This window comes from Rhinopithecus roxellana, chromosome 1, assembly GCF_007565055.1.
Source record: "Rhinopithecus roxellana isolate Shanxi Qingling chromosome 1, ASM756505v1, whole genome shotgun sequence".
In the NCBI taxonomy this organism is placed as follows: domain Eukaryota; kingdom Metazoa; phylum Chordata; class Mammalia; order Primates; family Cercopithecidae; genus Rhinopithecus; species Rhinopithecus roxellana.
Window position 1 is genome coordinate 76,209,173 of NC_044549.1, and position 21,000 is coordinate 76,230,172.

Genomic DNA, 21,000 nt, shown 5'->3' on the forward strand with positions numbered 1-21,000 from the left:
TTTCGAGAACAAATGTTCATCCTTCAGGTCAGCGGTCCCCAACCTTTTTGGCATCAGGGATCGGTTTCATGAAAGACAATTTTTCCATGGGGGATGGCTTTGGGATGAAGCTGTTCCACCTCAGATAATCAGGCATTAGTTAGATTCCCTTAAGGAGCGTGCAGCCTGGATCCCTTGCATGCGTGGTTCACAATAGGGTTCGTGCTCCTATGAGAGTCTGATGCTGCTGATCTGACAGGAGGCTTAGCTCAGGCAGTGATGCTCGGAGACCCTCCACTCACCTCCTGCTGTGCGGCCCAGTTCCTAACAGGCCACCGACCAGTACTGGTCCGTGCTGGGTTTGGGGACTCATGCCTCAGATGACATAATGTCATAGTCCCCATTCATTGTGGACTATCCCCTTGAGAAGTTAAAGATAGTTCCATTGTCCACAAAGGAAGTAGTGCAGTTACCTCAGAACTGAAGGGTCCTGAGGGGACTTTTTAAGTTTCATGGTTAAATAGCCTTGATTTTGATAATCAACTCTAAAACATTCCCAGGAGAGCTAAGTAAGCAGAAGAACATTATTTAAAACACTGGGTCATTTGGAAAAATTACTTGGGCTGAAATCAAAGGTTGTCTCTTCTTCCTACCTCTCCCTGAGCTGCCTTGGCCCTCGAGCAGCCCTTTGAATAAAGTTTGGGTGTTTCCATCTTCAGCAGCTCTGCAAATGTTGCACTTTGGCAAATGCAGGCTTAGATGTAGAATGTGATGGCTTTGGTTTGGAAATTGGCCATCCACACTGATAATGGGTATTAATTTAATCAGCCTCAAATTGATAACAGGTATCTCTTGTGGAAACAAAGATAATTTGTTATTGATTGTGATCGTGTCTTCTGATGTAAACTCCAGGCTTATTTTGTCTTGTAAAAGGCCAGTGTAGCCTTATACAATCTGTAGGAGACAGGAAAGGGGAGGAGTGAAGGAAGGGAAGAAAGCTCCCCACATACACACACGATGTGTTTTCTCTATTGTTCTGTTACCTGCTTTCTCTAGAAACTTTATAGATTAGCTTTTATAATCCACTTTGAAATGTTTGCCATTTTTAAAGCAGAAGCAATTTTTGCAGCTTTCAGGCAGAAGGTCATTTTATACAAAATGTTCATTCATGTGCAACAAAGCTTATTTCTTCTACAGGAACAAAGAAATAATGAAGCCTCCTTAAAAGCTGTGTTTCTCCAAAGAAATGATCATCTTGATAGTTGGTGATTTATATGTGCCATTTCTATTGGAATCGAAAAATAAAAACATTTGTATCAATAAGGATTACTGAATATTATTAAAGTTTCAGCTATGACTCTAACTGCAGTTGCAGCATTGCAGGGTGGCAGGGAAAGGTGTGTTGGCTTTCTTCTTGTCTAATTGTGTCCATTTCTACAGGTTTTTCATTTTGCCTTGGTTTATTACCTGATGGTCATCCAGTCATTGATGTGGCCTCTGTGTAGGTCCCAGAGCACTAGCTGTTTCCAGAATATTTCTCTTAATTGCTGTTTCCAGAACATTTTCATACCTCCAAAACTTTGTGTGAAATGTTCCTATTGGCTTGGATGTTCTTTCAGCACTTCTCTTTCTCCTGCATCCTTCCTGTACTCCTTCAGAGCTCAGCTTAAATGTCATGTCTTCTGGGAAGCTTCCTTGGCTTCCTTGGCTTCCTGACAGCATTCTTTGTCACTTGTCCCTTCTTATTGAAATAGCTATTTTCCTTGTGTGTCCCTCAACATTCTGTAAACCATCTTATGTTTTTTTTCATGGATCACTGTTGGTACCCATCTGACACTTCGGGAAATACTCATCCAATTGCTCTAGCTACAAAGCAGCAAAGATTAATCTACACTGTTACAGAGTGATAAAAAAAACTCTATTCCAAGGACAGAGGGAAAGGAATCTCAACACCAGAAGGAATGAAAATGTAAATCTGAACAACTTAATTTCTCCAGCGTAACAGTTCTTAAATGGATGATTTCTGACCCTTGGTACAAGACAAGAGTTTGAAATAAGTCCGGGAAACAAATCAATCTCATTTTGCCAGGGTTCCTGGAAACATCTTTTGATGTGCTAAGTGCCCTTAATGAGGGTAGAGATTTTTCATTTTAATCCGTGATTGATTGAGTTTGAAATCTGTGACTGTGGAGAGGACTTAGATCTCCTCTGTCTTCACTTCTGTAGACTGTCAGCATGTCAAGTTCAAGCCCTGCTGTGTAACACGCTGCTGGGATAGCATTAGTCCCAGGCACACACTGATGAACAAATGGTGTAACTCTTTCTCCATCAAACTCTTGCCCTTAAAGCAAAAGCCACTGAATCTAGGGTAACAGTTCAACCATGCCGCTCTGGGTATGGTTGTGATGGTAATTACTACTATTTCTTGACTGCTCTGGCCATTTTTCTACACATTGAACTCTTGTTGATTCAAAGGAAGAGTCATGTGATCTCTAACTCTGGTATTAATGACAATTCAATAACTAACTCCAAGATAACCCTTTGTGTAGCCCAAATCCATGTTCATGATTATAGATTTGAGTTCCCTTCATTTGAGCTTAAACCTTAATGGAGAAAGAATTATGTATTCATTCCAGAAAAAAGGCAGTAAAAAGCCTGGTATGAGTATTCAGTGTGTTGTTGCAAAACATTAAATAAAAACCACTAAATGTATTAAGTGCTTTGAAATCTTTATTAAATTCCAACAGCCCATTATAACAGCATTTTATAACCCAAAGCTTTTTAGCTTTAACATAAGAAATAAAAATAACTTTTTACATTGTGATTCCATATGGTTTTTATATTTCTGTTTTGTTTTGAGGATTTTCATTCATAATTGTCCCTTCCCCCCATTTTAGGGATTTTTATTTGAAATTTTCTTTATGTGTACACAATTTGTTCATTGTGATGAAATCAGGAGTCCAGCAGTTAAGTTACTTTGGTAGTATAGTAACATTTTCCATTACCTTCCCACCTCTCACCGCGTATTTCTTTCTCTCCTTTCTCCACTTGTTAAGCCAAAATGGCCAGGAACAAAAACAAAATACATGAGGACAAAAGAATCATTTTCTTTTTCTGATCCAGTTTTTACTTAGACATAGTGTCCGGTTTTCTCCTTCTGGCCCATGATGGAAAGTTTGACCTCTACCATGTCTTTAACGCTAGTCCTGATTTGAGTGTTGTGGGGAGGAAATGGGACACTGTGCATTCTGTAATGTTGTGTGGATATATATAGGGTCATTGTAACAAGAAATGAGATGTGATTTTAAATGAAATGCTTTAATATCCCTGCTATTCCCCTTGGCAGCTTCGCCTTCACCAAAGCTATAAATACTATCCGTGTTCTATGGCTTCTAGCATTGTCTATTTATAAAGATGGCTCTTGTTTGTATTTATTTCACTAAAAGGCATGAATTATATAGAAATATAAAAAGCCAGTGAAATGTGCATCAACTCATGAATTACAACCTTTTAGCTTATAGGTGCTTTGTTCCAAGTCCAGGATGTATATTCCAGTATATTGTTATCATTTTTATTGAGTAAGGAAAAGCTTTGGCATTAAACAAGGGACAAAAGATTTGTGGACAATACTGCTGTTTTCTCTTACCTCAAAGCTCAGTTCCGAAGGCTGGAGTCTTCAAAGCCATTTTTGTTTCCAGTGTTCACGTTTAATTAAAAACCACATTCACAATTGTATAATCCCATCTATGGACCTAAAAAGGAATTCATATAAAAGAAAATTAACATTATTATTAAAAGTATACTGCCTTTGTAACAGGTATAATAGAGTAACAGTTTTCCCCAGGCTCACTGGCAGCTTCTTATATAATAACTAAAATATTAGCAAATTTAATGGATTTTTCTTACCTGCAAATTTGTTTTAAAAACGTATTTCATTGGATTTAGATGATTATAATGACATTTGCTAAGGAAAGAGATGTCAATAATAGGCTGTTACTTTCTATTAGCAAGCATCAGAAATTGAAGTTCTATGGTCTTGACTTTGTTAGATGATGAATCAATGTATTTTAATTTTATTAACTGGAGAAACTTGGCCAGGCACAGTGACTTACGGGTGTAATCCCAGCACTTTGGGAGGCCCAGGTGGGCAGATCACCTGAGGTCAGGAGTTCGAGACCAGCCTAGCCAACATGGTGAAATGCCACCTCTGCTAAAAAATACAAAAATTAACTGGGGGTGATGGCGTGTGCCTGTAATCCCAGCTACTCAGGAGGCTGAGGCAGGAGAATGGTGTGAACCCGGGAGGCGGAGCTTGCAGTGAGCCGAGATCACGCCATTGCACTCCAGTCTGGGCGACAGAGCGAGACTCCGAGACTCTGTCTCAAAAACAAAGTAAAACAAAACAAAACAAAACAAAAAACAGTAGAAACTTCTGTCCCCATGAATCTGTTTTAGTTTTTTTTTTTTTTTTTTTCCCGAGATAGGGTCTTGTTCTGTTGCCCAGGCTGGAGTGCAGTAGTGTAGTCTTGGCTCACTGCAGCCTCTGCCTACTGGGCTCAAGTGATGCTCCCACCTGAGTTTCACTACTAGTTGGGACTACAGGTGGGCGCCACCATGCCTGGCTAATTTTTGTATTTTTTGTAGAGATGGGGATTTGCCATGTTGCCCTGGCTGATTTTGAAGTCCTGGGCTCATGCGATCCACCTGCCTCAGCCTCCCAAAGTGCTGGGATTACACCACACCCAGCCTGTTTTAGGTAAATCTATGGAAGATGGTTTCCTACTTAAATAATATTTCTTTTAATTTGTTTAGCTTCGTGAGAGTGCTTTCAGAGGAAAGATTACTGTCTTTTGTTCTTTCCACAAGATACATAGTTCTTGATGATGTGCCATTTTTCCTGACTGTCTTACACAACAGCTGAGCCTGTTTTGAGAGGGCATCCCCTGAGTTCACCCAGAAAATGTAGGCCTGTCTCCCATTGGCATCAGAGGGCAGGTTGGGACAACCTGGTGGGTGCTGTGTACAGGGCGTATCCATTCGAAGAGCGCTTTTCTGGGATACCCATTTGCTTCATAAGAAACAATCATTACATGTAGCTGCTGGTTATCATTTCTTGAATCATGTTTCCTAAAGCTTTCTAGTGAGAATGATGGAAAAAATATCTTCATGGATCGAGAAAGAAATATGTGGGGTAAATTAAGTTTTAAAAAAGGCATGCAGTGCTTGCTTCAGCAGCACATATACTAAAATGAGAGCAATCCAGAGGAGATTAGCAAGGATGACATGCAAATTCGTGAAGAGTTCCCTATTAGGAAAAAATAAAATAAAAAGGCATGCGGCAAATTTAACTTGAACATGAACATAAAAACTTGCTAGCAGGTCAAATTCTCCTGTATTTACTTCACTCAGCACAGAATGCAGTGTTCTGGCTGCTCTTAGTAGTTACTTCAATATTATCAGATGCTTTCCAGTGTTAGCTTCTTGTATTGTTACCTACTTTGTATTGCAGTGTTTATCGTTGAAATATACTTTGTTTTGTTATATAGGAATATGTTACATAGTTTGCATGACTGTACAGTATACATATACATGCACATACACAGATATGTAAATACAATATATATGAAATACATTTCATGCATACTGTTTTGTGATGATTTCAACTTGCCTATTGTTTTCATCCTGTTCTCTTTTTTTGTTGGTCCTACACGACTTTATTATTATTTTTACCTTTCTAATTCTTTACTTTTTTCAGTATTATCTGTCTTGTTAATTGTGTAGTTTTGCTTTATCTTTTGATCATTTAAACATTTTATCAACTTTTTTTCTCTAGATTCTCAGTGCGTAGACACCATTAAAAATCTACTTTTGTGTGTTGAAATAAATAAATGCTCAAAATGCATGACTTGTTTTGATAATGTAAGTAGTCAGACATGCATAATATTTATACACATTCTGTAAAGCTCAATATATGTGATTTCATGATACATGCATAGAAATTCCAAATCTATTACAAAGATTGAGAGAATATGCTCTCAGAAACACATAGTTTTCTTTCTTTTTATATATCACTGCCTGTCACTCATCTGTCAGGATCCACAGTATTTTTGCAGATTGTACCATGTGATCCCAGAAGGCTGACAAGCTTCATTGACTAGGATGATTCTAGGAAGACAGTGACCCAATGAATGCGTGGGGCCCACTTACCTGGTCTTCGTAGATTGTTCCTCTTCTTACTTTTCTGTTTCTCATCCCCTCCATCTTATGTCTTTTTTTCTGTAAAGAATTTTATATCTTAAAGTGACAGTATTTTAGGTAGGAATACATAAGTTTTGTTTTTTGTTTTTGAGACAGAGTCTCACTTTGTTGCCCAGGCTGGAGTGCAGTGGTGTGATCTTGGCTCACTGCAGCCTCTGCCTCCTGGGTTCAAGTGATTCTCCTGCCTCAGCCTCCTGAGTAGCTGAGACTACAGGCATGTGCCACCACACGTGGCTAATTTTTATGTGTTTTGTAGAGATGGGTTTTTGCCATGTCGTCCAGGCTTGTCTCTAATTCCTGACCTCAGGTGATCTGCCCGCCTCTGCCTCCCAAAGTGCTGGGATTACCGGTATGAACCCACCATGCCTGGCACATAGATTTTACAAAGTTAAATAAGAGTTGAGAAACCTTGGAGGTTTAATCAAGCATCAGGAGTGAGGTGAGGAATGGGATGAATGTTATTTTTATTTTATTTATTGTTTATTTATTATTGTTATTATTATTATTATTATTATTATTTTGAGAACCAGTGGTTCTCAAACTTTAGTGACATCAGAACTACCTGCAGGGCTTGTTAGACCAGATTGCTGGTCCCCACCTCCAGAACTTTTGATTCGGTTCTGAATCAGAAAAACCCAGAAAAAAAATGGGATGGGCATTTCTACAAGTTCCCAGGTGAAACTGATCCTGCCATTGTGGGACCGCACTTTGAGAAGCACTGCTCTGGGGTCGCCAGTTTTTGTATTTTCAGGTAAGGAAATTGAGTCTCAGACAGGGGAAGGGTCCTGCTCCAGATTTCACACCTGTAGTGAGTTAGCATCCAGAAGAGAATGAGGACCAGGTCTCCTGGCTCTAGCCTCTGATGTTTTCTGGGAATTGTTCTTTGACCAGTAAAGGAAAAGCCCTTCCTGACCTTCTGATCAACTGAAGATAGTGTGGGAAATCTTATTTTCCACCCTTCCCAAATTCCTGTCTGTGGGCAGCACTGTCTCTCGCTGACCTGTCTCTTTCTTTGTATGTCCTGTGGAGAAAGTGGGCTTTGGTGCTCTATACTGCTGCTTAAAGTTACCCGAATATATTTCAGCCTCTTCACTTCCATATCCAATTTAATAATTATTCATGGGACATTTGTCTGTCGATTTGTGACCATTTAGAGGTTAATATTAATGCCATCATTTTTCACATGTTGCCTATTAAACTCAGGCCTATATTATGTCAAGAGAAAGCAAGTTAGAGACAGCATAGGATACAAGAGTGACCATGGGAAGATAGAAATGGTCCAATTTTTGCTTGGATCTAAGATTTTCCTTTTAGTTTGATGTAATTTCAGTGATTATTTCATCACATGAGTTTTCTGCAATATCCACTAGCCTGTATTTTCAAGGTGGGAAATATCTTCTTGTTGGCAAATGCAAATTAAAGTAAAAATGATTTTGATTGTTGAGTAATTATCTAAATGAAGGCATCATGAAATGGGTTTCATAAGACTATTAATGTGTTGAACTTCACTGGCTGAGAAGAATAACAAGAATTGTGTTCTTGTGGGTGCTGAGTATTCGTTTAATATAAGTGATTGCTTTCTTGAGTTGCAGATGGTCACGGTGGCATTGATGGACCATAAAATGCATGTAACTGTCACCTGATAATTACATATTAGAACTGGGTACAGAAAGAATTGACCTTGAATGATTGAGGGAATTAAAATAAGTACTGTTTTCCAAAATATTGGGGAAGAAAGCTAGCCCACTTAAAGTTGGACTCAATTCAAGGCAATAAATCTTGACTAAGGGCCTTCTGTACCTAAGAATGCACTATTCTAGGTGGGTTTTGGATCTGCATTGGGCCTTAAGGGCCAGTATCTGAATTGTTATGTAAATGGATGCAGAATACGTGTGCATGTATAAATGTGTACATAACAATAAATGTTTATTGGAAGAATTATTGATTGAATGATGAAGGCAGAAACCAAATGTTGACACTGATATGATTATTTTCAGTTTCATGGGAGCAAAGGCATCAGGTCACAATGTATGAACCATGATATAATCTGTCACTTTTGGTCAATGGAGAGATGGGGTTCAGGCCACAATTCTGATCCTTAATGCTGTCTTCTGTTTTTTTTTTTTTTTTTTTTTTTTTAGCGTCTGGTGGAGGCTGCAGAAGAAGCACACCTGAAACATGAATTTGATGCAGACTTACAGGTAACTGATTATAGTTTGAGTTAAATTGTTTTGTGTGTTTCTTGCCAAAGGAGAAGTACAAAGTATACCAGGAATACTGATTTTTCAGTGATTGGGAGGGAAAGGCTTTTGTGAGGATGGTATAGAATTCAGTAAATGTGCCTGTCTTTGACAGGATTCTTAAGCAATCGTCAACCACTTTCTAACAATGACAGTTATAATGGGTGATGCCAAACACTCACATGTGTGTAATCAGATTTCAATAAACTATTCCCCAATTTAGGGGGAGTTAACTTGGTCAACTGACAATAATCACCAGATCTCTCAATGGTAAATTGATAAGATAGCAGAATATATCCAAACCCCACTTGGCTTGGCTGCATTTTGGAATGCAAGTGACTGAAAGCAATACTGTGATGGATCTGTCCTTGAATTGATTGGTAATAAAATTTAGAAATCAAATCATTCACTGATTTGTATAGAAAACGTAAAGGGCAACAAGTGAATTAAATAATACTTGGAGATTCCAGCTGGGTGTGGTGGCTCACGCCTGTAATTCCACCACTTTGGGAGGCTGAGGCAGGTGGATTGCTTGAGGCCAGGAGTTTGAGACCAGCCTGGCCAACATGGTGAAATGCCATCTCTACTAAAAATACAAAAATTAGCTGGGCATGGTGGTGGACGCCTGTAATCCCAGCTACTTGGGAGACTGAGGCAGGAGAATTGCTTGAACCTGGGCAGCAGACGTTACAGTGAGCTGAGATGGAGCCACTGTACTCCAGCCTGGGTGACAGAGTGAGAGTCTGTCTCAAATAAATAATGAAACAAATAAATAAGTAAGTAAGTAAAACTTGGAGATTCCTTTGGGTCTCCCTGAATGAACTTTTATCTAAATTAGCACTGTGAGTTTTGTGACCTTTCCTCACCACTAGGAAAACAGAAAGAGCAAATCTTAAAGTTTGAGCTTTGCTAGACGTATTTCTTTTAATGGCATGTGGTCACAGGAAATAGTGTTTACTTTCCTATGTTTCCATTTATATGGGAAATATAAAGGCAGACATAAATCATTAAGCACAAAAAAGATGGCAGTACCAAAGCCGGCCGCCGGCTGCATGTCTCACTTGAAGATGTGTCCTTATCATCACCCTCATCTGTGTCTTTTGCTTTGTGAATAAAACAATGCATATTCAAGTGAGGTGATCAAGGAAAGTTTAATTAAGGAAATATTTTCAAATGTGTAGTCGGGGTTAAGTGAAACCAGCACACAATGGTGTTCAAATAAACCAACAGGCAGCGGTGGCATACCCCAGAGCTAGCCGTACTTCTGGCCTGAAGAGAGGAAAACTGGGGTTTCCAGAACTCAGGGAAGATGGTTACATGGAAAAATGAGTTGATAGAGGAGTATGGCCACCCATGGTGAGCTGGAAAGGGTGAAATTTGGGATAATGATACCCCAGTACTCTCTTGCTTTCTTATTTCTTGCCAGTACTCACTGTTGGCTGAATTCAGCTGTTGGTATGGTAGATGTAGTTCAGTTCAGTGATTGAGCTGGGTGAGGAAGGTTGAAGATGGCTCTGGAGGGGCAAACAAAAAACATCAAGTCCATCATCCACAGTCTTTTTAGGCATAATACCCAACATTTGAAACAAATAGAGCCAGAGGTATAGCTAAGCATAAGAGGGAAATGAGGAGAAGCTCTGAGGATGGTTGGAAACATTGGGAGAAGAGTGGGCAGCTGGTCCAGCTCTTTGAGCAAAGCTGCTGAGAAGGGACAGAACATAGTGAGAAGAACCTTGAATATAGCAAGAAGTACCTCACCTTCTAAAGCCATACTCACTTCTCACACGATTGCTCCACAGAGATCTAGGGGCCATTTACTGGCCACATTTGTCTTCATTGAGCCTGATTTTCAGAGAGTTTGGACTTGTAGAGTGGGCCAGAAGGGATTTAATGGCAGCATCAGGAAGCACTTCGGCAGGTGTGAAAATTCTAAGGACCTCTTGAGTGCATTGCCCAGGGAAACTGTCTCACTTTTCTCAGAAGTTCCTGAAGGCTTTTCAGGAATATTCTGATTTTAAGTGACAGAAACTCAACTCATATCAACTTAGCTTGTAACAATGAATAAAATAAGAATCCATGAGTCTACCTGATAATAAATAAACAGATAGATAGATCAAAAACTAGACAAATGGGCCAGGCTGGTGGCTCCCACCTGTAATCCCAGCACTTTGGTAGGCCAAGGCGGGCAGATCAGGACTTTGAGACCAGCCTGGCCAACATGGTGAAACCCTGCTAAAAATACAAAAATTAGCCGGGCATGGGGGCAGGCGCCTGTAATCCCAGCTACTCAGGAGGCTGAGACAGGAGAATTGCTTGAAGCCGGGAGGTGGATGTTGGCGTGAGCCGAGATCACGCCAGTGCACTCCAGCCTGGGCAACAGAGAGCGAAACTCCATCTTAAGAAAAAAATAGACAAATGAGGGGGAACGTCTTAGAAGGCAACTAATGCATATAGAAGAAATGACTGAGTTAGAAAATTATGGTAATTAACTGAGGCAAGAATCTTCAGTGGATGCTAAAACTAGTTGGCAAAAGTTTGGTGAAGAACAGGACACTTATGGTCTCAAACTATTTGCCCACAAGTTACTCATCAATTACAAAGGGAAAAATAGCAATTTTATTGTGCAGAAACCTGATAGACACCACCTTAAATAAGTAATTGAAGTTAATGTCACCAATAATGAGACAAAGTGACATCACGTGCCTCCAGATGTGATGACCCAGAAAAATATAACACACTTACGTACAATTCTTGCCCCAAATGTATAGCCTGACTGTAATCATGATAAAACATCAGACAAATCTAGATGGAGGAACATTCTACTAAGTAACTGGCTGGACTCATCTTCAAAAATGCCAAAATCAAGAAGGAGAAAGAAATGTTGAGGATTTGCTCCTAATTCAAAGAGATGAGGACACATAACTACTACGTGCAATGTGTGATCCTGAACTAGAAAACACAGTTTTAACATGGATGGTTCATTAGAAAACAATGATGTATTAATGTTGGATTGTTGGATTTTCATCCCTGTGCTGTGATTATGTTAAGGAATGTCCTCATTCTTTGATTTTTTCTGGCTTCATTGGTTCAACAGGAAGGAGTGAGGGTGTAGGAGAGAGTGAGAAACATTATTGGAAGTGATGACTGTTTTGTAAAATCTGTTATTTATGGCTCATGTGGTCAGTTTTACTGAGAGATAAGGGTTGGTGGGATGGGGCATGGGAAGGGATGATGTGGTTGACTTTTGGGGATTACTTATCCTTCAGTCGATGAAAAATGTTTTGTGGTTTTAGTTCAGTTAACACAGAGACATTCTTTTTTTGTCCATCTGAAGCTATTGTTATTTTCCAAGAGTGTTCTGATTTCCTGTTACGGCAGTTTTACAGTAAAATTCTGGTGTAGCACAAGTGATTCCCTCTGTCAAAGGGGGTGCTGTGATTGTGAAGGCAGCATTGGCATCTCTCTTGAAAAAATCAGGCACCAAGAAAAGAAGTCTCTAGTTTTTGTTCTCTTGGGAACAAGGAAAGGGAGCTAAATTTTTCCTCCCCAGTCCCCTGTTCTGTACATGTACAACAAAAGCATCCGAGGGTACCATTGTGGTCTGAACAGAAGAGTAGATGTTGAAATACTCTGTCGATATGACAGTGCCATTCACACTGGTGCTCCGACCTCAGTGAACTCTTCTATGGGTGAAAGTAAACCACGTGCCCTTTGGTGGAGACCTGTGAAAGAGAGACCTTTGATAAAGGAGATGTGCGTGGAAGAATTTGTCTTGGCTTAGATGAAGGTTTTGAAGCTACTGAAGCTTCTCTGCTATTAAGTGCACATCTGTTAACAGCGTGGGTGTCAGCCCTATTGCCATTACTGAGGTAGCAGGTCTGTGTACCGGCTCTGAATTTATTACTATCATGGTCCATTAGAGCTGATCAATTGTTAATCTGGGTTCTGCTGACCTCTCAGCAACCCCTGGCAGATGATTGTTTTTATCAAAAAAATCTCAGACTGCCATCTGCTCACTGTGAAATAATGCTGAGAAGAAACCTACCCTGTTAGCTCAGGAGGAGTACAGGGAGCTGGAAGTCTGTTTTCGTACAGGAAGAAAAAAGAGATTTTGCAAAATTTCCTAACCTGTGTAGTTTTAACTCACATATATCTTAGCTTCCTTCTTCCCAAAACAGAAAAGAGATGATGGATCTGCCCCTTTTCTCACTTTAGACTAGAGACGTTGTATCATTGCAACATTCATGTGCTTCAAAGTGAAGAATTTGCTTTTCATTGATAAAATAATCAGAAGTTACAAAAAGTTATACCTCCTTTATTATCACGATTTTATTGTCCATTTAAATTTCCCTTGCAGTGTCTTCAGAGGTTTAACTTTTCCCCCATGACCTTATGGCTTTGACATCTACAGCCCCCTCTGTAAAGTCCTTAATACGGCATTAGATTGTTAGTTCTTAACAAAAACTGTATTGGGGCAGAGGCAAAATGCAGCTTCTGGAGGATAGGATGTGTGAACAAATCAAAATGCAGACTCCTCCATAGAAAACAGATGTGCTTGACCTTCATTGGCAGGGTAGCTTGCTTGCTTGATTTTTTTTTTTTTTTTTTTGAGACAGAGTCTTAATCTATCACCCAGACTGGACTGGAGTGCAGTGGTGCGATCTCAGCTCACTACAACCTCCACCTCCCAGCTTCAGGTGATTCTCGTGCCTCAGCCTCCTGAGTAGCTGGGATTACAGGTGTGCACCATGACACCCATCTACTTTGTATTTTTTGTGGATACAGGGTTTCACCATGTTGGCCAGGCTGGTCTTGAACTCCTGGGCTCAAGTGACCTGCCTGCCTTGGCCTCTCAAAGTGCTGGGATTACAAGGTATGAGCCACCGTGCCCAGCCTGGCAGGGTAACTTTCTTGTGGACACTGGTGTCAGTTCAGCCCTCTGGCTTGTCCCTCTTTCTGGTGGCCTGTGGGTTCTAGATTGACCTTCTGTTGGTGTAGATCTTTATTCCCTGCTATCTTTATTGGGTCAATTTTCAGTCATAATTGATAACAGAGGCCTTATTATAATAGCATCTCTCTCCTTTTTTACTTGGTGCTGTGAATTAACATAGACTTTTATTAAAAGATTGGTAGTTCCAATGAGAACAGAGTTTAAAAAAATACCTTTTGTCTCAGTTATTACATGTGATTATTTTAGTGTTTCACCCTTATTATTTTGATGGCAAAACCCAATTCCAGGTGGAGGAGCAGGAGACCCTAGCTTTGAATACCTAGCCATTGATGCATTTCCAGAAAATTAAGTCTATATATGTTCTAGTGTAATTCAGAATGCCTTCCCCCTCGTACATATTCTTTCTTTTTGAGTTTTTCCACTGGCAGTAAAGAAGAAAAAAAAAGTCCTTTTGACAGTTTACTAAAAACCTGCTTATCTTTGAACCACAAACATATTTTCTTTGGCAACTGTCTCAAATAAGTGCCAATTGCACCGAGCGGGTGCACAGAGAGAAAAAAATATACGGTTTTGAATTGTGTATCCTGCAGAAGCTTTTTCTGTTACAAAGTTTTCTGTAATAGTTTTTCTTTGTTGTTTTGTAAGTAATAGGGAAAAAGAAAAGTGTGGTGACATTCAGAGGGATAACAAGTATGGGAAGGGAAAGGGGCTGGCAGCATACTTCCTCCTGTCCTCACCAAGCTGGAAGAGCCCACCTTGCAAATGTAGTGGCCTGATTTCAAAGTTGGGGTGGGGCCTTTGGAGTTGAGGTGGTATAAAGACTGCTTGTGGGAAACCTCTGAGATAAGATGACTTCTGATACTTCCTAGAGTAGCTTACTCTACCTCCTTACCTGTTACAATGGGAGCTTTGTGTTGAAGGAAACCCAGGAAAGGAGAGAAAGGGCAGCTCAGGAGCCCCAGCACTCAATGTAGAACTTCTTTCACCATCCACTAGGAAAAGAAAGCCTTTCTAGGAAAAAGCATTAGCAAGGACGATGAGAGTGATGTCAACAAGATGACTGGCTAGAAGCGCTTAATGCTTGTCCTCCGCTGCCCTGCAAAGACAGCCAAAACAATGAATAAACGGCTGGATTTTGATGAAAATAACTAAACAGGGCTGAAGTGCATCAAAGGAGTAACAGATGCCCTTTAGACCACAGAAACCAGCATGGACACATAGAGAGGGAAGTGCCTCACTTCTGCTACCCCATCCCCAAGGTGGGATCAGTTCAAAACCAGGAGTTGCTTCTCTCTGTGGGAAAAAGGTGAGCAAGAAGACTCCCGGAAGCACACATCATCGATGTGGACACTTGTAGTGCTCTCCACTGGGGACTCCTACTGACCTCACAGGGGCTCAGGTCAGCTGAGGGAGCTGGCTGGTGTCCACCCGGCTGCACTTTCCCCAGAGAAGCAGCTGACACTGTGTCCTGTGCCCTGTGACCCATGTGGGTACTGCACTGCACCATCTTTGAACCTGAACCACTGCTGGAGTGTGTCTGGCTCTGGTGCAGTTAGCCACAGCACCCTTTCATCCCTGAGGCTTTGTTGCCACCGAACCACCCCTACCTGCTGGCTCACCATCCCTAAGCTGAGCTGCTGTTACACTCTACCCCAGGGGCCAAGCTGGTGTGGAGCTGCTCTACCTGCCCCTCCCAGTCACTATTGTGCTTCGCCCCTCAGAGCCTAAGCTGAAGCAGCACCCTGCATCCTGGGGAATCGGTGCCTTGTCTGCCCAGAGCAGTAAGGCTCCCTGTGTCTGAGCTAAAGAGGTACATCAGCTCCTGGGGAAATGGAGCCTTAGCCAGACTGAGCAGCTGCACATCCCTGGGCTGATCTGACATGGTATCCCACATCCCAGGGAAACAGGACGTTGGTTGAGCTGGGACACCTTGCCCTGCTGGTTGAAGAACTGTAGTACCCTGCTTCCCTAGAACTGGACTAGCCTTGCAGAGTATGAGACACCCCTCTGCTTGGGGAGTAGAGTCATCACTGTGCTGTTCCCTACCTTCCAGGATGCAAGCAGCAGCTAGGCTTTGCCATTTTGGGTATCTTGTTGCTGCTGCATGTGTCCATACAGGGAGGGTCTGGGATGCTTCTGTGTCTCACCATCTGGGGGTCCAGAGTTACCACTATGAGGTAGGCACCTCATTCACTGGGGCCTGAATTGCCACTGTGGCTGTTGGCACTGGTTCCCAAATTGCAGCTTTACCTTGCTCCCTGGGCTCAAATCGTCAGAGCACCCATTCTTCCTCAGAGAAAGGCCAGTTCTGTGTCCTGTCCCCTGGGGTCAGAGTCACAACTACAACCCAGCTCCCGGGGCCTGCCTCAGCTGCTTGGTTGTGCCTCAGAATCACAGATCCTGGTGTGTAGGCAATCTGCCTCCAACCCTGCCTTGGAGAGTGAACCTTTACCTCAGAACCCAGGTGCTAAATAAGCTCATGAAACCCTGAGCCCAGGACTCCTTTTCCATGGATATTCTGAGAACCTGTACCCTGGAACTCAGTACTGGTGCAGCTGCTTGAGGGCTATGTCAGCCCTGACATCAAGAGAGATCTCATCTAAGACTCACTATTGTATGGAAGGAAAGAACAGAAGGACATTCAAAGCCCTTGTCACCAAGGACCCTGACAACCTTTGCTACCACCACCACTGCCACAAACTCCTACATCCTAGTTTACCCAGACACCCACAGTCATTGCTGACATTGATCGCAGCTGAAGAAGATTCAGAGAGGATTTACGACTACTTCTACTAGGAACTTAGAGTCACCATGCCCTACCCAATTGGCACAGTAAGACCCATCTGCAAGTGAAAGTCTTTCCCTATAAAAGCCACTCTGTAAAGTTTGGAAGAGGTGATTGTTTCACCAGATGTGCAGACATCAATGCTAGGACACAAGAAACATGAAAAAGCAAGGAAATAGGACATTGCCCAATTAACACAATAATTCTTTAGTAACTTACTCCAAGAAAAGGAAATTTATGAATTTTCTAAGAAGAAATTCAGAGTAATGATTGTGAGGAAACTCTGTGAGATTTGAGATAAGATAGATAGGCAATTCAGTGAAATCAGAAAAAAATTCATGATCTGAATGATAACCTCAATAGAGATAAATATCATTAAAAAGAACCAAATAAAGGTGAAAGACTTATTCGATCTGAAGAGAAACATGAATGTAGCTGGAAACCATCATTCTCAGTAAACTATCGCAAGAACAGAAAACCAAACACCACATGTTCTCACTCGTAGGTGGGAATTGAACAATGAGATCACTTGGACACAGGAAGCGGAACATCACACACCGCGGCCTATTGTGGGGAGGGGGAGGGAGGAGGGACAGCATTAGGAGATATACCTAATGTAAATGACGAGTTAAAGGGTGCAGCACACCAACATGGCACATGTATACATATGTAACAAACCTGCACGTTGTGCACATGTACTGTAGAACTTAAAGTATAATAATAAAAAAATAATAAAACAGAAGAATGTTACTTAGCATTGTTATTAATAAAGTATTATTCTCCTCTTAATAATTTTCTTATAGACAAACCACATCAATAGAACTAAAGAAGATACGTTCTTTCACCTGCATACTTGTTCGTTGAATGTACATTTGTTCCAAATAATCTTTAAAAAAAAAGTTCTCACATATCTTTGGATATGTAAAAAGTAGGGAAAGTAATTGGAAAAAAAAAAAAAAAAGAACCAAATAAAAATCTTGGAGTTGAAGAATTCAGTGAATGAAATAAAAACTATAATAGAAAACTTCAACAGCAGACTAGATCAAGCAGAAGAAAATCTCTGAACTTGATGATAGGTCTTTTGAAATTACCTAGTCAGGCCGGATGTGGTGGCTCAAGCCTGTAGTCCCAGCACTTTGGGAGGCCGAGACAGGAGGATCAGGAGGTCAAGAGATTGAGACCATCCTGGCTAACATGGTGAAATGCCATCTCTACTAAAAAAAATACAAAAAACTAGCCAGGCGAGGTGGCGGGCGCCTGTAGTCCCAGCTACTCGGGAGGCTGAGGCAGGAGAATGGCATAAACCTGGGAGGCGGAGCTTGCAGTGAGCTGAGATCCGGCCACTGCACTCCAGCCTGGGTGGCAGAGCGAGACTCTGTCTCAAAAAAAAAAAAAAAAAAAAAAGAAATTACTTAGAGGAAAAAAAAAGAAAAATGAACGAAGGAGTGAAGTCTGCAGAACTTATGAAATGCCATCAAGTGAACAAAGATTCATATTAGGAGAGTTGCAGAAGGATAAGGGACAAAGGTAGGAAGAGAAAGCTTATGAAATAATTGCAGAAAGCTTCCAAATTCTTGGAAGAGATTTGGACATCCAGATCTGTGAAACTCAAAAGTCCCCAAACAGATTCAACCCGAAGTCGTTCTCTCTGAGGTACATTATAATTAAACTATCAAAAGTCAATGACAAAGAGAGAATTTAAAAAGAACAAGAGAAAAGTGTCAAGTCACATATAAGGGAAATCATCATTAGAATGTCAGTGAATTTCTTAAGAGAAACGTTACAAGCCAGGAGAGAATGGGATGAAAATTTTAAACTGCCGAAAGGAAAAAGAGTATCAGCCAAGAATACTATACCCATTAAAGCTGTCCTTCAGGAATAAAGGAGAAACGAAAGTCTTTTCTAGGCCAGCAAAAGTTGAGAGAATTTATCACCACTAAACCTGCCTAACAAGAAATACTTAAGAGAGTTCTTTGAGTAGAAACAAAAGGATGTGAATTACTAATATAACAACATATGAAAGTACAAAATTCAGTGGTAAAGGTCAAGTCCATAATACTTCATTATTGATATGATACTTTGTAAATCATGTATATCTTTAGTATAAAGGTCAAAAGCCAAAAGAGTCAAAAATAATGATAGCTACCATTAATTAAGAAATGCTTAATATAAAAAGATGTAAATTGTCACATCAAAAATATAAATTGTTGGGAGAAGGCAAAAGTCAAGAGATTTTATATGAGAATGAAATTAAGTTGTTATCAGCATAAAATATCCTATTATAGCTGTATGAGGTTTTGCATAAACCTTATGGGAACTACAAAGCAAAACCTATAGCATGTATACCAATGATAAAGAGAAAAGAATAAAAATTTAGCACTACAGAAACTTACCAGATTACAAAGATAGAAAACAAGAGAGGGAGAAGGGAACAAAGGATCTAAGAAACAACCAGAATACAGTTAATAAAATGGCAGTAATAATTCCTTACCTGTCAATAATTACAATGAATATAAATGGATTAAATTCTCCAATCAAAAGACATAGACTGGTTAAATTGATTAAAAAAATAAAGTCCAACTATATGCTACCCACAAGAGACCCATTTTACCCTTAAGGACACACATAGGCTGAAAGTAAAGGAGTGGAAGAAGATATTCCATGCAAATGGTAACCAAAAAAAGAGCAGGGGTGGCTATACTTATGCTGATAAAATAGATTTTAAGTATGAAACTGTCACAAAAGACAAGGTCACTATTTAATGATAAAGGGCTTAATTAATCAAGAGGATATAACATCTGTAAATATATATGCACCCAATCTGAGAGCACCTAAGACAAATATTAATTGACATTAAGGGAGAAATAGATAGCAATACAATAATAGTAAGGGACTTTAATATCCCACTTTCAACAGTGGACAGATCAAACAGATGAAAATTAATAAGGAAATACTGTAATTGAACTGCACTTGAGAAAAAAATGGACCTAACAAATATATACAGAACTTTCCATCCAATAATAGCAGAATGTACATTCTCCTCCAGGGCACATGGAACATTCTCCAGGACAGACCATATGGTAAGCCACAAAATAAGTCTTAACAAACTTAGGAAGATTGGAATCATGTCAAATATTGTTTATGACCACCATTATATGACACTGCAAATCAACAACAGGAATATTTTTGGAAAAGTCAGTAATATGCAGAAATTAAACAACATGCTCCTGAACAACCCAGTGGGTCAAAGAAAAAATCAAAACGGAAATTTAACAATATCTTGGCCAGGCACAGTGGCTCACACCTATAATCCCAGCACTTTGGGAGATGGAGGTGGACAGATCACTTGAGGAGTTTGAGACCAGCTTGGGCAACAAGTGAGACCTATATATGCAAAAAATAAAAAATATTAGCCGTGCTTGGTGGCGTGTTCCTGTAGTTCCAGCTATTCAGAAGGCTGAGGTGGAAGGGTGGCTTAAGCCTGGGAGGCAGAGGTTTCAGTGAGCCAAGATTGTGCCACTGGACTCCAGCCTGGGTGATAGACCCAGACCCTATCTCAAACACATACACACACACACACACTAAAATAAAATAAATAAATAAAAATATCCTGAGATGAAAGATAGTGAAGACATAACATACCAAAACCTATGGAATGCAACAAAAGTGGTTCTGGGAGGGAAGTTCATGACTGTAAATGCCTACATTAAAAAATAAGAAATAGTTCATATGGTAATAAGAAAGATTTCAAATAAGTAGCCTTCCACCTCAGATAAGTAGCCCAACATTACACCTCAAGGAACTAGAAAAAGAAGAACAAGTTAAACCCAAAGTTAACAGAAGGAAGGAAATAATAAAAATCAGAACAGAAATAAATCAAATGGGGATAGAAAAACCATAGAAAAAATTAACTGAGTTTTTTTTTTTTGAAAACATAAACAAAATTAACAAACTCTTAGACTAAGAAAAAAAAGAGAAGACTCAAATATATGAAATCAGAACTGAAAGTGGAGACATTATAACAGAAACCTCAGAAATAAAAAGCTTCATAAGGAGCTATTGTGAACAATTATATGCCAAGAAATTTGATAACCTAGAGGAAATGGATAAATTCTTTGTAAAACCAAGGTTTTGCCAAGGTTGAATCAGGAAGACATAGAAAGCCCGCATAGAGCAATAACAAAGGGATTGAAGTAGTAATTAAAAACCTCCTAACAAAAAAAGCCCAGGACCAGATGGCTTTACGGCTGAATTAAACTGCAATTTCAAAGAAGAATTACTACCAAAACTTCTTAAACTCATCCAAAAAATAGAGCTGGAGTGAATACTTCCTAACATGTTTTCTGAAGCCAGCATCACCTTGGTACCTAAACCAAAGACACCACAGTAAAGAAAACTACAAGCCGGGTGCGGTGGCTCAAGCCTGTAAACCCAGCACTTTGGGAGGCCGAGACGGGCAGATCACGAGGTCAGGAGATCGAGACCATCCTGGCTAATATGGTGAAACCCTGTCTCTACTTAAAAATACAGAAAACTTTGCAAAAATTTTCTCCCATTCTGTAGGTTGCCTGTTCACTCTGATGGTAGTTTCTTTTGCTGTGCAGAAGCTCTTTAGTTTAATTAGATCCCATTTGTCAATTTTGGCTTTTGCTGCCATTGCTTTTGGTGTTTTAGACATGAAATCCTTGCCCATGCCTATGTCCTGAATGGTACTACCTAGATTTTCTTCTAGGGTTTTTATGGTATTAGGTCTAACATTTAAGTCTCTAATCCATCTTGAATTAATC

General features: G+C 40.2%; 1 protein-coding gene across 2 annotated transcripts in view; it reads left to right on the forward strand.

The window, feature by feature from the left end:
• The window catches only part of CACNA2D3 (calcium voltage-gated channel auxiliary subunit alpha2delta 3), a 958,335-nt gene that overhangs the window by 262,852 nt on the left and 674,483 nt on the right, over positions 1 to 21,000 (forward strand). For both annotated transcript variants that reach the window (XM_030926087.1, XM_030926131.1), the window contains exon 4: positions 8,379 to 8,438. In XM_030926087.1, coding sequence (XP_030781947.1) covers positions 8,379 to 8,438 — 60 coding nt within the window. The remainder of the gene's footprint in view (positions 1 to 8,378; positions 8,439 to 21,000) is intronic.